This window comes from Delphinus delphis, chromosome 7, assembly GCF_949987515.2.
Source record: "Delphinus delphis chromosome 7, mDelDel1.2, whole genome shotgun sequence".
Taxonomy (NCBI): domain Eukaryota; kingdom Metazoa; phylum Chordata; class Mammalia; order Artiodactyla; family Delphinidae; genus Delphinus; species Delphinus delphis.
This window is the reverse complement of record NC_082689.1, coordinates 59449347-59463913: the sequence shown is the minus strand read 5'-3', so window position 1 is coordinate 59463913 and position 14567 is coordinate 59449347. Positions and strand designations below refer to the sequence as shown.

The 14567-nt window shown below is 37.8% G+C and overlaps 1 protein-coding gene across 3 annotated transcripts in view; it reads left to right on the top strand.

Annotated features, from left to right (window-relative positions):
- MAP3K20 (mitogen-activated protein kinase kinase kinase 20) overlaps positions 1-14567 on the top strand; it is a 174465-nt gene that overhangs the window by 84758 nt on the left and 75140 nt on the right. For all 3 annotated transcript variants that reach the window (XM_060016573.1, XM_060016574.1, XM_069540853.1), the window contains exons 4-7: positions 2937-3038; positions 7235-7300; positions 10944-10972; positions 11091-11228. In XM_060016573.1, coding sequence (XP_059872556.1) covers positions 2937-3038; positions 7235-7300; positions 10944-10972; positions 11091-11228 — 335 coding nt within the window. The remainder of the gene's footprint in view (positions 1-2936; positions 3039-7234; positions 7301-10943; positions 10973-11090; positions 11229-14567) is intronic.

Here is a 14567-nt window from a genome sequence, read left to right as displayed (position 1 = left end):
TTGATCATTAAGCTCCAACCTTAACAAATTGCAAAAATAACAGAATAAACCCAAAGCAAGCCCAATGAAAGGAAATAATAAGGATTAGAGCAGAATGCAATAACATAGGAAACAGAAAAATAATAGAGAAAATCCATGAAACTAAAAGTTTGGTCTTTGCAAAGATCAGTAAAACTGACAAACCTTTAGCTGGACTGACCAACAAAAAAGAAAATACAAATTAGCAAAACCAGGAATGAGGGAGAGGATAGCACTACAGTCCCTACAGAAATTTAAAAGGATTATAAGGGAATGTTATGACCAAATTTATGCCAACAAATTAGACAATTTAGTTGCAATGAACAAGTCCCTGAAACGAGAAAAAATTTCAAAACTGACTCAAGAAGAAACAGAAAATCTGCCCAGAACTATAAGTAAAGGAATTTAAATTTATAATTTAAAATATCTTCATAATGAAACGCCAGACCCAGATGATTTCACTGGTGGATACTATCAAATGTTTATAGAAAAAATAACACCAGTCCTTCCCATACTCTTTCTGAAAATAGAAGAAGGAACACTTACCAACTCATTCTATAAGGCCAGTATTATCCTAATATCAAAGCCAGATAAAACATAATAAGAAAACTGCAGACCACTGTCCCTCCTGAACATAGATGCAAAAATCCTTGACTACGTATCAGCAAACTGAATACAGCCACCAATAAAAAGGACTATACACCACAACCAAGTGGAATTTATCCCAGAAATGTAAGGTTGATTTAACATCTGAAATCAATTAATATAAAGCATCATAATAGATAATAGAATAAAAGACAAAAACCATTCGGCATTCTACAACACCCATTCACGCTAAGAAATCGCAACAGGCTAAAAATAGAAGTCAATTTTCTCAGCCTGATAAATAGCATCTATTAAAACCCACAGCTGAGATCTTACTTAAAGGTGAAAAATTGAATGTTTTTCCCTTAAGGTTGGGAACAAGGAAATGAGGTTCTGCTCTTGTCACATCTAGTCACCATTGTACTGGAGGTTCTAGTCAGTTCAGTCAGGCAAGAAAAAGAAAATAAAAGGCATCCAGGTTAGAAAGGGAGAGGTAAAACTGTCTTATGTGACATGATTCTCTAAGACTCAGGACACCCCAGGAATCCACAAAAAACTACCAAAACTAGTAAACAGGGTAAGCAAGGTCACAAGGATCCAAGGTTAATATACAAAAATTAATTGTAGGGGGCTTCCCTGGTGGCGCAGTGGTTGGGAGTCCGCCTGCCGATGCAGGGGACACGGGTTCGTGCCCTGGTCCGGGAAGATCCCACATGCCGCGGAGCGGCTGGACCCGTGAGCCATGGCCGCTGAGCCTGCGCGTCCGGAGCTTGTGCTCCACAACGGGAGAAGCCGCAGCAGTGAGAGGCCCGCGAACCGCAAAAAAAAAAAAAAAAAAAATTAATTGTATTTCTATATACTGGGAATGAACAGTCTAAAAATGAAATTTAAAAACCATTCCATTCACAGTACTATCAAAAAGAATAGTACTTTGGTATAAATTTAATAGTATTGGGGTATAAATTTAACATAAGAAGTGTTAAGACTTGTGCAGTGAAAAGTACAAAACATTGCTGAGAGAAAATAAAGATCTAAATAAATGGAAAGATTACATGTTCATGGCTTGGAAGACTCAATATTGTTATGACGGCAGTTCTCCCAAATTGATCTACAAATTCAAAACAATTCCTGTCTAAATCTCAGCACACATTTTTTGTAAGAAATTGACAAGGTGGGGCTTCCCTGGTGGCGCAGTGGTTGAGAGTCCGCCTGCCGATGCAGGGGACACGGGTTCGTGCCCCGGTCCGGGAAGATCCCACATGCCGCGGAGCGGCTGGGCCCGTGAGCCATGGCCGCTGAGCCTGCGCGTCCGGAGCCTGTGCTCCACAACGGGAGAGGCCACAGCAGTGAGAGGCCCGCGTACCACAAAAAAAAAAAAAAGAAAGAAATTGACAAGGTGATCCTAAAATTCACATAGAAATATAAAAGACTGGAATAGCCAAACCAGTTTTAAGAAAGATCTAAGTTTAAGGTCTTTGCCGCATTTCAAAACTTATTATATAAAGATGTTAAAAAAAAAAACTTATTACAGATCTGTAGTAATTAGCATGGTGCAGTATTGACAAAAGGACAGGCATATAGAGCAATGGAGCAAAATTAAGAATTTAGGGGAAAAAACCTTGCATTGATGGTCAATTGATTTTCAACAAGTGTCAAGACTATTAAATGGGTAAAGGATAGTCTTTTCAACAAACTGTGCTGGGAAAATTAGAAATCCACATGCAAAAAAAAAAAAATCTTAGACCCTCACCTCAAACCATACACAAAAGTAAACTGAAAATGGATCATAGAAATTATCAAATTGTACACTTACAGTATGTGAATTTTAAGATAGAGAATTTATATCTCAAAGCCATTTTTAAAGGAATGTTCTCACTTTCTTGGCCTTTTGTGCTTCAAATTTGAGGGCTCTTCTAAATCCTGATGCAACAAATACTGATTTGTTTACATTGTCACATAAACCCTCTGACTTATGTGTTTCATCTTATCTCATAAGAATAACAAATTTTTGAAGAAATACCTATATTCATGCCTACCTTTGTTTCAAATACATTCTTGCAACATCCTTGTGTTTCTGAATTCCATCTGAATGTATTTGGATTTCATTGTCAGCTCAAGTTTTATTATTCATTCTGTTAGTGGTCTTGTCTTTGACAGATTTCTTACCAGGATGATATTCACTTTTAGAAACTTTTAGAAACAGCATGGAACAGTTTTTATAAACTTTTAATGCCTTTTGTTAATTTAACACATTTTCCCAATGAAACTATGAAGTCTTATTTCTGAAATGTGCCTTGGTTTTAATTATATGCTTATGTTTCCTTTGAAAATAGAATATGCTTCTCTGGGGTCACTCTATGATTACATTAACAGTAACAGAAGTGAAGAGATGGACATGGAACACATTATGACCTGGGCCACTGATGTAGCCAAAGGTAATGCTTCATGTATTCTTACAGAATTGATGGAGAGCATCCTGACATGGTGACTTTAGTCGGAGGATTTCTTATTCTGTATCTTAAGATGTTCTTTTTTCAGACCAAAAGTAGCAAGAATTCTGCAGCTTACTGTGCACATAATATTTTAGATCATTGCCTTTCTACTCCTGCATTCCTTTTCTCTTCTTCCTTTCTTTTTTACCAAAAACCAAGTTCCAACAAAATCAGTGGCTCCAAGGCAGCATTTTTGCCCTATTTTGTGACATTGTAATTGACCAGCTTGTTTGATACATTAAATGGAAAGATTATAATTCTGTTGTGCTGCAAGTCTCTACTTAGATGCAGTATCCAGAAAACATGACTTACTGTAGGATTAGTTCTACTCATTTCGGATACATAATAATATGCTAAAAATAGTAACCACTTGGAAAAAATTTTTTTATTTATCCTGCCTTGCAAAAGCAATTCAGATTTTATTTTATATTTAATGTAAACTTGGAAATCACCCTTGGAAATGAAATATTTTTAATACACAATATGCCTAAACAAGGTGCCTAGTTCTTTTTCCCTCATAAATTCCTGCATAGACAAATGCTTTCTAAAGCAATTTAAATTCCATTTATTTTTATCTTTTTATTTTCCATTTTCCTAACTGAATGTTTCTGAGTTTTATTTATAACTGTCAAAGTTGCTTTGGAAACAACTTAATCTAATGAATGCTGATGGTTACGTTTGTATTCTAGCAACCCCTAGAAAGCAAGTCTTTCCAAATTTTACTGGAGCAATTAACTCCTTTGCATTTTGCTGCTCCAATCTCTACCAACATCTCTTTACAAAGCAAATAAAGGGATATTTAGCATCCAATAAGGAAAGCAACTCATACTTTGCTTTCACTGGGAAGTTACACAGGGACTTCCAAAAGCAATAGCCTTTCCTTTGGGGAATTATCTTGTCTGCCTTAAGTTTCATCAACACCTGCCAAATTCTTCAAATGGAGAAAGTGAAAATTAAAAAACAAAAGTTTCATGCTAAACGCTGCTGCTTGAATGATACTTCATTACCTTATAAGAATAATAAGCTCTATGTTTAGGATGGTATACCTAAGGCTTTGGCTGTGTTAATTAACTTAATTGTGTATTCATGCATCAGACGTCTCAAATCAGCCTTAAAATTTCACATTCTTCAAGACATTTTCATGTAACATCATAGCCACTTCTCTGCATATCAGTAGGCCACCTGTTCGTAAGCAGGGTAATGTGCTATTATTGGAAACTGCCTGAAGCCTTGTGGAAATACACTTACAGAAATGTAAATACATATACAAGCAGTTCTTGACTTAAAACACTTCACCTTACAGACATTTGCATTTAGGGTGCTCAGCCAATTACACCCATCTTATTACTTAATGGCACTTAAGATGGATAGACAGCAAACAAATCAACCGACACCAGTCACTCAGCTTCCAGCTGTACACCCTCCACTTAAGCTTCTCTGGCCCCCAGCCTGTAAACCTCATCCCTCCTGGTCCCTTCCCCTGCAACAGTCCCTGTCTGTAGGGCAAGTCCTTTGGCTCCAGATCAGCTCAGTCATTCCTGTGGTTTCTCAAGAGCCCTGGCACTCTGTATCAGAAGTCCAAGGAAGAAAAGGAACAGGACTAAATAGCACACTGGAACTAGAGGTAAAAAGTAGGGATGGAGAAAATGGGAGTGTCCAGAACCACACGGTAATAAAATCACTTTTTGGTGGCTGATGAATTAATCTGAAAGGCAAGTTCTAATGTGTTTGGACTCAGGTGAGAAGCGTGAGGCAGAGAAGAGACTTGTTCATGTGTAGTCACAAGTAATACTTAATACTTGAAATGGCCTACGAAAGGAAGAAGAAATCAGTGCTTTCAGAATGACTTCTACCCTCTCTGATAAAGCTATGTGTAGAACTTGGAGATGAAATAGGAAGGCTTGATTTTTGTTGATTCCATTTTGAGTTCAGCTGTGCCCTTCAGTTTGACCATGACTGAAGCCACTGAAGCAACAAGATGTTGAGAAATCAAAGGATGAATAATTCATTTCAAATAAGAGTGGATTCGTGCATTTTGAAATAGGCATTGCTTAACATCACTGCAAAGAGAAAACCTCCTAAAAGGCAAAAAAAAAAGATTCTCTTCTTTCTGGGTGGGAAGAGGGATAGAGGGCAGACCAGCCAGTGTATCTGAAATTGCTACAGGTCAGTCAACAATGGGTAAAAGGAACAATTAAAGCAAATAAACCAGGATCCAATCTCCAAATGGTCATCATTGATTCCAAATCTCCCCAGTGACTCCTGTGAAATCTTTTTTTAGGAAACTCTGAATCTTAAAATTGATGAAAATATTTTTCAGCATTCCTATTTTTTTGCAATAAACATAAGGCAGACAGAATTGTAGATAGCTCTATAAAAACACATTAAATAGAATTTTATATGATTTTGATTACAACTTTTTATGTACACTAAATATTCTATAAATGTATACTATATGTTATACACAAATAATTTACAACACTTTTTCTCGTAATAGCTGCCATGAGGAAGAAAAGTTCCTGTATTTAAAGCTTCTGTGCTTGAGCGTTTTTTGAAATTCTTTATTGTCAGCAAATGTAGACATGATCTAGGTCTACCTCTAATAGTTAATTAAATAGTTTCTACCTGAAAAATTATTCAGGAATTTGATTCTTAAAGAAAAAGAGAAATAACTATGAAATTCTGTCATAAAAATTATTAAAAGTTACCTGAGTTGTAGCTTTTGAATTTTCAGAGCTTCGAATATGTAGAACTTAATATTAGAAGAAATATTTCTTTTATTCCAGTTATATCTTGTTTAAGATCATTTGAATTACTAATACTTTTGTTGACTCTTCAGTAATATCTTTATATGGCAAGAGTTTAAATTTTTTGAAACTTTTCTTTGTTCTTTCATGATTCTTCACTATATAATAATCAGAATGTAGAAAATAATAGATTATTTTTAAAATTAGCTTTTATAAAACTGAAATTTTCTATATACTGAAAAAAAGAACCAAGGCCTAGTTATTAAATTATTTTTCAATAGATAGTTCATTAGGGCTTCCCTGGTGGCGCAGTGGTTGAGAGTCCGCCTGCCGATGCAGGGGACACCGGTCCGGGAGGATCCCACATGCCGCGGAGCGGCTGGGCCGGTGAGCCATGGCCGCTGAGCCCGCGCTTCCGGAGCCTGTGCTCCACAACGGGAGAGGCCACAGCAATGAGAGGACCGCGTACTGCAAAAAAAAAAAAAAAAAAAAAAAAAAAAAAAGGTAGTTCATTAACCAAAGGAACCTGTTTGATTGGGGTGAGGGGCTATTCCATTGTTTAGAAAAGACAACTTGAGAAATAAAGAGAGGAAATGTTTCAGTAGAAAATGCTCTTGTTCTTTATTCTAAGGGGATAGACTGTATAAATACTGGGAAAGAGTCATTTTTTAATTCAAAATAATGAAACTCTATATACATCCAATTTACTGAAGTAACCTGATTTTCAGTATGTTGTAGAGAATTTTGGAGTACATTTAAATATATATTATGTCGAAGATTTATCCTTGTAAGAAGAATAAAATATTTTGTAACTACTGTATATTTTTCTATCTGAGGATCCCCAAATCCTTTACCAACCACAACTAATGAATCCAACCAGTTCTCCCCACCCCTACCCCACCTCCACTCCCAGGGTCTTACTGGAATGAGTACTGAGAAACCAAGCTTCACTGGGTAACTGCAGACATGCAAATGAAAACTGAAATTTTTGGTCAGAACTTTGGCTGATTTAGAAGGCAGTTGGTAGTATAGAATACCTTAGTCATTGGAGCATTTCTTCCAGTGGTATCTGTGCTATTTCCATGCAGACTCCAGAAAATTAAGGTGTCCTTATTGGGTATTATAAGAAGCTAGCTTTATCCACAATCAAATTCCAACTTCTAAGAGGTTAAAGCACATAAATTTTTCTTAGCATATAAATTTTCTTAATGTGGGCATATCCTGTCCCTATTTTATCCATCATGGAAGAACAGAGCACATGAATTTAGTTTTTGCTATTAAATCCTTTGCAAAAATATGGAAAGTAATACTGATGTTTAAAATAGAAAGGTAATACTGATGCAATGTTGAAAAATTATATTAATAGGCCTTTCTCCCTTTTTGTACAAAAAGGAATGCACTATTTACATATGGAGGCTCCTGTCAAGGTGATTCACAGAGATCTCAAGTCAAGAAATGGTAACGTAGTCATATGTTTTTATTTTACCTATTTTATTATAAAATACATGCACCGTTGTATAGAAATAGGCATCATGCTTTCCATCTCTTTTGTAACCTGCTGTTTTGACTCACTGCTGATACTGTGTAAATCTTTCCTCTATTAATAAATGTTCAAATCCTCCACATTATTTCAAGAGGCTGCATAGTATTCCACTGTATAAGTAGCACAGAATATGGACATTTGGGTTGTTTACATTATTTTTTCTATGATAAGAAATGTTGAAGTTAATACTTCTCAGTAGAAATTTTCAACACATCCCTAATTATTTCTCTAGAATCATTTTCTAAAACAGGTATTGCTGGTCAAAGCACATAGTTGTGTATTTCTAGTTCTTCTATTTTTAGATGGCTCTCTGTACTAGCAGTTTGGAGTTTTGTTCTTGTTACTCCTGAGTTATTTGGTGTAAATTTTTTATGTCACTCACATTACCCGAAGGAGTGCCCAAAAATGATCAGCACAGGTTTGGAAAGTAAGAGCTTTCTTTTTCTTCTTCTCTACTTCCTAACGTTTATTTATGATCCTGTATTTTATAATTCGGAGAGTGAGCACTTTTAAATGGCAGGATTAGATGTTACCTTCAAGTAGGAGTGGTAATAGAATGCTTTGTCCATTACATCACTTGAAAATTAATGGAAAAAGGCAGTGGGATTATTTAGCTAGCCAGCACTCAGAGTTTGCCTCAGAGTTTGCTACTTAAAAACAAAAAGTCTTGCTATCAATTCATTCACATGCTTTAATTTTTTTACTTGCTTTCTAAGTGATTCTTCTAAGTATGGAGGAGGAGGAAAACAATTTATTTTTAGAAAATCTTTAAATCACTGCAGTTAAAATGGGTAACTGCTAATAGTGTGGTCCTTAGAATGGGTAGTCGTGGCCAGCAGAGGAAGAGAACTCGGGAATCCATCCAGCTGCCCAGGACCTTGATGCTTGCGGGGGTGGAGAAGGGGAAGTTGTCGGCAGCTGCCACTCCTCAGCAGTCCAGGTTGGACCAGCACCCTGACCCTGACAGTTCACTCTGGCTGATTGTTCTTGCCCTTTTCTAGGTTTCATCACTTATCCTTTGGCTTTTCTTAGACATAAGCTTCCTGGAGCTAAATACTTTTAATATATATTGACTAGCAGGAGGTCATTAGGAAATAATACAGAATCTAGTAGGAAGTATCAGAGTTTTATGACTTTGTACATTTTCAGTTCTTGCTCAGAGTTTCAATCCAAATAAGTTGTTTAACATCTCTCCTTTTAATCTAGTTTACCAGTATATCTTATATATCCCATGAGAGGAGAATGGTTAAATTATCCAAGATGTCATTATGAAGACTAACAATGGAGAATGTTCCCATTTTTAGAAATTACAGTTTGAGGGCTTCCCCGGTGGCACAGTGGTTAAGAATCTGCCTGCCAGTGCAGGGGACACGGGTATGAGCCCTGGTCCGGGAAGATCCCACATGCCACGGAGCAACTAAGCCCATGCGCGGCAACTGCTGAGCCTGCGCTCTAGCGCCCATGCTCCGCAACAAGAGAAGCCACCGCAATGAGAAGCCCACGCACCGCAAAGAGGAGTAGTCGCTGCTCGCCACAACTAGAGAAAGCCCGTGCCCAGCAACGAAGACCCAACACAGCCACAAATAAATAAATATAATAAATAAATTTAAAATAAATAAATAAATAAATCTATATAACTTAGAAAATGAAAGTCCTACTATTCTGTCTCCACCCCCACCCCAAAACTGTTAAAAGTTTGATCTATATTGTTTCAATGTGTATGTGTTTTCACATCAAGTAACTACACAAACTGTAAATTTATTTTTGGCTGTGTTGGGTCTTCGTTGCTGTGCGTGGGCTTTCTCTAGTTGCAGTGAGCAGGGGCTACTCATCGTTGCGGTGCACAGGCTTCCCATTGCAGTGACTCACAAGATACGTATGTGAATATGTTCAATAAGCAGATAGATATATAGTTTTGAGGCTGAGATCTATTTGAGAGTGTTAAGATGTAGTTGGGGCTTTTATGGGAGTGGGCGAATAAGAGCATAAGAAGGGAGAAGGCCAAGGGCAGAATCCTGAAGAAATGTTTCTAGCCTTTCCTTTGTAAGCCACACAGTGCCTTGAACATGGTAGTTTAGCAATACTTATTAGCTGTTACTAATGACCTTGATAAGTGGAGAAAATAACCTTTGCATGATCCAATACACAGAAATAGCCTAAGGGTAAATTTGATACTATATATAATAAGCTATACATTTTTTCAAATAAAAAAATATTAATACTATATTCAGTTATTTAAAAAATACTTCTACTTTTTTTATCATAAGATTAATAAGTGTTCATTTAAAAAGTCTAACATTATAAATCTGTGTACTAAAATGTACTGTGTCCAAGTTGATCTTTTCATCTTCTGCCTACCCCCCAAAAAATTATTCCTTCATTCCCTTCTTGGTGAGTGACAATACCAGTTGCCTAATCCAGTAATCAAATAAAAAGGAATTACAGTTCGATTGCAGAGTTCCTGTTCTAACCATTATGCTGTATTGCCTCTATTTTATTTCCTCTTTGAGTTCTCCTCCTCCTCCCCCATAGCCAATAATCCAAGCCCAGTTGATTCTGCTTCCTGTTTCTTGACTCGGTCCACTTCTCTCCTGTCCTTTGCCACAGCCTTAGTGCAGGCATCCTCATCTCTCTTGGACTACAACACTGCTGCACACAGTGATCTACTTACCTGTGTTCTGTTCCCCTCTGCACACTTGACCCTTTCATTCCTCCACTTAAAATCATTCATTGCCTTTCCATTTCTCACAAAGGCTCTTCTGGACCTGGCCTGTGCCTTTTCCTCTGCTCCTGACCTTTTGCACAAGCTCACTCTTCTGCTTAGAAAACTGCTTTCCTCCCCCAGGTCTCCTCTTTCTGGTTAGCATAGCATCATTTCTTCCAGGAAACTTCAACCTCCTTACACTTTGACTTCTTAGACTGCTCTTTGGTCCTATGGCAGTCTCCATGCCTCTCATCATGGAACTTATCCCGCTTTATTATAGATGTTTAACTGTCTTTACCATTAGACTGTAATCTCTACCAGAGCTGAGACAATGTCAGTCTTGCTCACCTTCCTCTGCTAGAACATAGTACATGGCCTTGCCCATAGTATATGCTCAACAAATATTTGTTAAATGAATGAATGTATGAATAAGTAAATAAATGAGTATTATCTCTGCCTTCAAGAAAATTACTCTTCAACTGGGAGGAAAAACCATATATACCATGAAGTAATAATGCTAATTATTCCTCAGTATCATGTTGACAGTCTAGTGGCAGAACCCAAGTAAAAATTTGGTTCTCTTGACTACTCCTAATCTATGCCTTTTTTGCTGGACACTACTGCATTTAATTTAAACCAGTGTTTTGAAGCCTTTTTTAATCAGCACCCCATAGAATTAGTTTTTTATTTTTATTTTAGTGTCAGCTCCTTTTTACAAAATCTTCAGTGCAGTAAATACTTTAATTTTACCTTTCATAATGCCATATGGAAGATAGAAATAGAAGTTTATAATATTTTTCAGTATAACTCAAATTAGATGAGTTTCATAATTTATCTTTTTTTTTTCCTTTTAGTTGTTATTGCTGCTGATGGGGTGTTGAAGGTAGGACTCTTTATTTTAATTTTTAAAAATTTCGTTAATTTCAGATGTAGGTTTTGTGACTGGTAATTCTTGTATTAGTCAGTGAGTAAAAAGTTGATACTCGTTTCTCTTTTCTCAGATCTGCGATTTTGGTGCCTCTCGGTTCCACAACCACACAACGCACATGTCCTTGGTTGGAACTTTCCCGTGGATGGCTCCAGAAGTTATCCAGAGTCTCCCTGTGTCTGAAACTTGTGACACATATTCCTATGGTGTGGTGAGTTCATTTCTTATTTTTTGTTGCTAAAGGACATGCAAAAAGCAAACTTGCAGAAGCGGGGTATGACAATTTAACCCAGTTTTAAAACAATGATGCTGTTTCTGGTGGAATGCCCAGAGCAGTGGCAACACAGAGAATATTTTCTAATTACTAGAAGGTTTACTTTGATCATTTTTATGCATCTGAGTTATTTTGTCCTGTGTTGAGAAGAAGCCAGTGCCATCGCAAGAAGCAAATTTAGATGGAACCTAAAACAGTGTTGGGCCTGATGCCCTCCTGTGGAGAGTGCCTTCCTGGGTGGACATATGTCTGTAGAATATCTCTGCAAGTCAGTGGATACAATGTGGAACAGGACTTCGTTGTCATGCGTTGCTCAGAAACCACCAATGGATGTGCCAACTGAGTTAATTAACAGGAAATGTCAACCATTAAACTGATTAGTGAATTTCTGGAGAATACAGAAGAAAATGTGCTTATCATCTAGCACATAGCCTTGCCCATGTCTGCTGCAATGGCTGTCTGAAGCATGAATCTAAGGTCTCACATAAGAATACCAGCAGAGCAACATAGTTACAAGAACAGAATAATGTGCCGGTGGGTCGGGAGGTGGGATGCTCAAGGAAGAGAGGCCACAGGAATGAAGTGAAGGAGCAGAAGCTGCTAGAGGAGTTTTGAGATGGATCATTCTTGAGGAATAAGTTGTATCTGAATTAGCAGAGAGAAGGAAGTGGGGGCAATGGGGGAGGAGAGGCAGGGAGGGAAAGTGGGCAGGGAGTTTCCTTGGTGGACGAAGGAATGTGTTGCCCTTTTTTGAGGATAAGTTTTTTATCCCTAAAAATGCTGCATTTCCTTTAAAAAGTCCAAAATAGTGTTTGGAACCCCCTGTCTTCGCCTCTCATCTCCTGATCATATTGCCTCTCTATTTTATAACTTCTTAAAAGGAGACTTTCATAATAATGGGGAAAAAACAGTCTAACTGTAGACCAAATCAACATACCTCTTCTTCCTGAACTTCTGTGTTTTCAACTGAAGGTGACAGCTGATAGCACAGGAGACCAACACTGTCAAACCCATTCCTTTTTCTTTAGAGTTCATCAGTCTCTAGGTAATTACTGCTAGCCTCAGTAAGTTCTGGGCTGGTTTCAGTTAGCTAGCTTTTTCTAAATCATTACTACATCTTATGTATACCAAATTAATATAATAGCAGTTTTGTTGGCTATTGAAAAAAATCATTTCATGAATGAAATATATGTTTTTGATGAAAGGCTAGAATTGTAAAAGTTGGAAGACAGTAGTAGCATCAGGTTAAATACCTAATTTTCCTTAATTCTGTGTGCTTCTAAGAATGAAGGCTATAACCTATTTTAGACAGTGATAAAATAATTCTTATCAAAAGAAGGGAAAAAACCAAAAGTTCCTGAAGAAGTATATTCTAAAGCTGGTCCCATATGTCAAAAGTTACTACGTTCTAACCATTCTACAAATCATCTGCTGGGGAGTCTGAAAATGGGGAAATTTGTTGCGATTTAAGACTGTTTGTGAGATTATTTCCTCTTAATGAAGTTATGTTCCTCATTTTTTTTTTTTTTTTTTGCGGTATGCGGGCCTCTCACTGTTGTGGCCTCTCCTGTTGCGGAGCACAGGATCCAGACGTGCAGGCTCAGCGGCCATGGCTCACGGGCCCAGCCGCTCCGCGGCACGTGGGATCCTCCCGGACCGGGGCACGAACCCATGTCCCCTGCATTGGCAGGCAGACTCTCAACCACTGCGCCACCAGGGAAGCCCTATGTTCCTCATTTTTAAGCAAAAATCTATTTATTGTGTCAGGCACTGTGCTAGACACCAACTTAGGGCAATTTACATTGTACTTTGCCTGCTCCTTGGGACCAGTGTCTCATTTTATCCTGTGGAAACAGGAGCCAGCAAACTTTTTCTATAAAGGCCAGACAGTAAATATTTTAGACTACGAGGGCCACTTACAATCTCTGTTGCATATTCTTTTGTTTTTTACAACTCTTTAAAACCGGTAAAACCACTCTGCCATCTGTAGCAGACTGACATTTGAGACCCCTGTGGAACCCTCTTATTCAAGATAGGAAGACAAGCCACATGGCTGAAGAACGGTTCCTAGTATTTTGATAAGGGACCACAATTCTCACTCTTTCCCATTGCATGTTAGTTTTAAAACAGGGGCTACTCTTTTGCTATCTTAAAGAGAGGGGTTTACTCGGAATGCTGGTTATTCTTACCCCATAGCTGCATCAGCAGAATTCCATTCAGAAAAGTGCACATGTGCTCATTTAATTATAAATGACAAATCAGGATTTTATTTAATTCTGACCCCTTCCCATAGTACTGTCAATTAACACCATTAGTGGAAGAAAAAGTACAAGGCATGCTTTACTGAGCCTTTTTGTTTAAACAATCAGTTTTTTTTTTTAAATGAAAATAGCATTACATGTCCCTAAAAGAGCAGTAGAGGACAGTTATTAAGGTAGGGGCCATGTTAGCTGTAGAAGTTTATAGTGCATAAACCTTGAAAATTATATCTATCTAGGAGAGCAATGCGGGCATTTAGAATTTTTGATGTCCTTTCAAAACAGGTGAGTAACCAGAACTCCTTTGTCAGTAGGTGCATCTGTTTGCAGAAAACATACCAGGGTTCATTAAAAAGCCTGTTCCATTAATTGAGCTCCCACCCACAGAGCAGTCACATGCAGATGAATAAGAACATAAAAAACAGTTGTCCCTTTTTTGAAACCCATCCCCCAAACCCCAATATATGTTTGCTTTTTATTTTTCTTTCTCAGACTTGCTGTAAGAATTTAGCCCTTCATAGTCTCAAAGTCCCTAGCCCTCCCCAGTTTAATTAACCTCTGTTTCTTCTTAACACATGAGGAGACTAGCCAGCCTTGTATAGCCCTGAAATAAACGTGCTGGTGAAATGCCAGAAATGGATCTTGTGATCCTTCCTTCTGCGCTGGTATTCGCTAGGCAGGCAATTGTTTCTGTTTTATAAGGCAGTAGGTTTTTTCTATCCCCTTCTGGTGACTTCTCTTGAAGGACTAAGCCAGGAGTGTTTAGGATATTATCCACGAAAAAGAAAAGACTTCAGGAGAGCCAAAATCATTGAAGAATTAGCCTTCTGAGAACTCAAGACCTAGCCACTCTTTAAAAACAAAGCTCTCCTGAGGACAATGCAGAAAGGATTACCTTCTCAGAAGCTTCTCAGCCAAAACCAGCTTTGAAAATAGAGTAGCTTAAGAGCGAGCATCACTGCCTCACTTGTCTCTGAGCCCTGTTCCAGAACCAGCCCGGCTCAGGTAATGGCTTTCC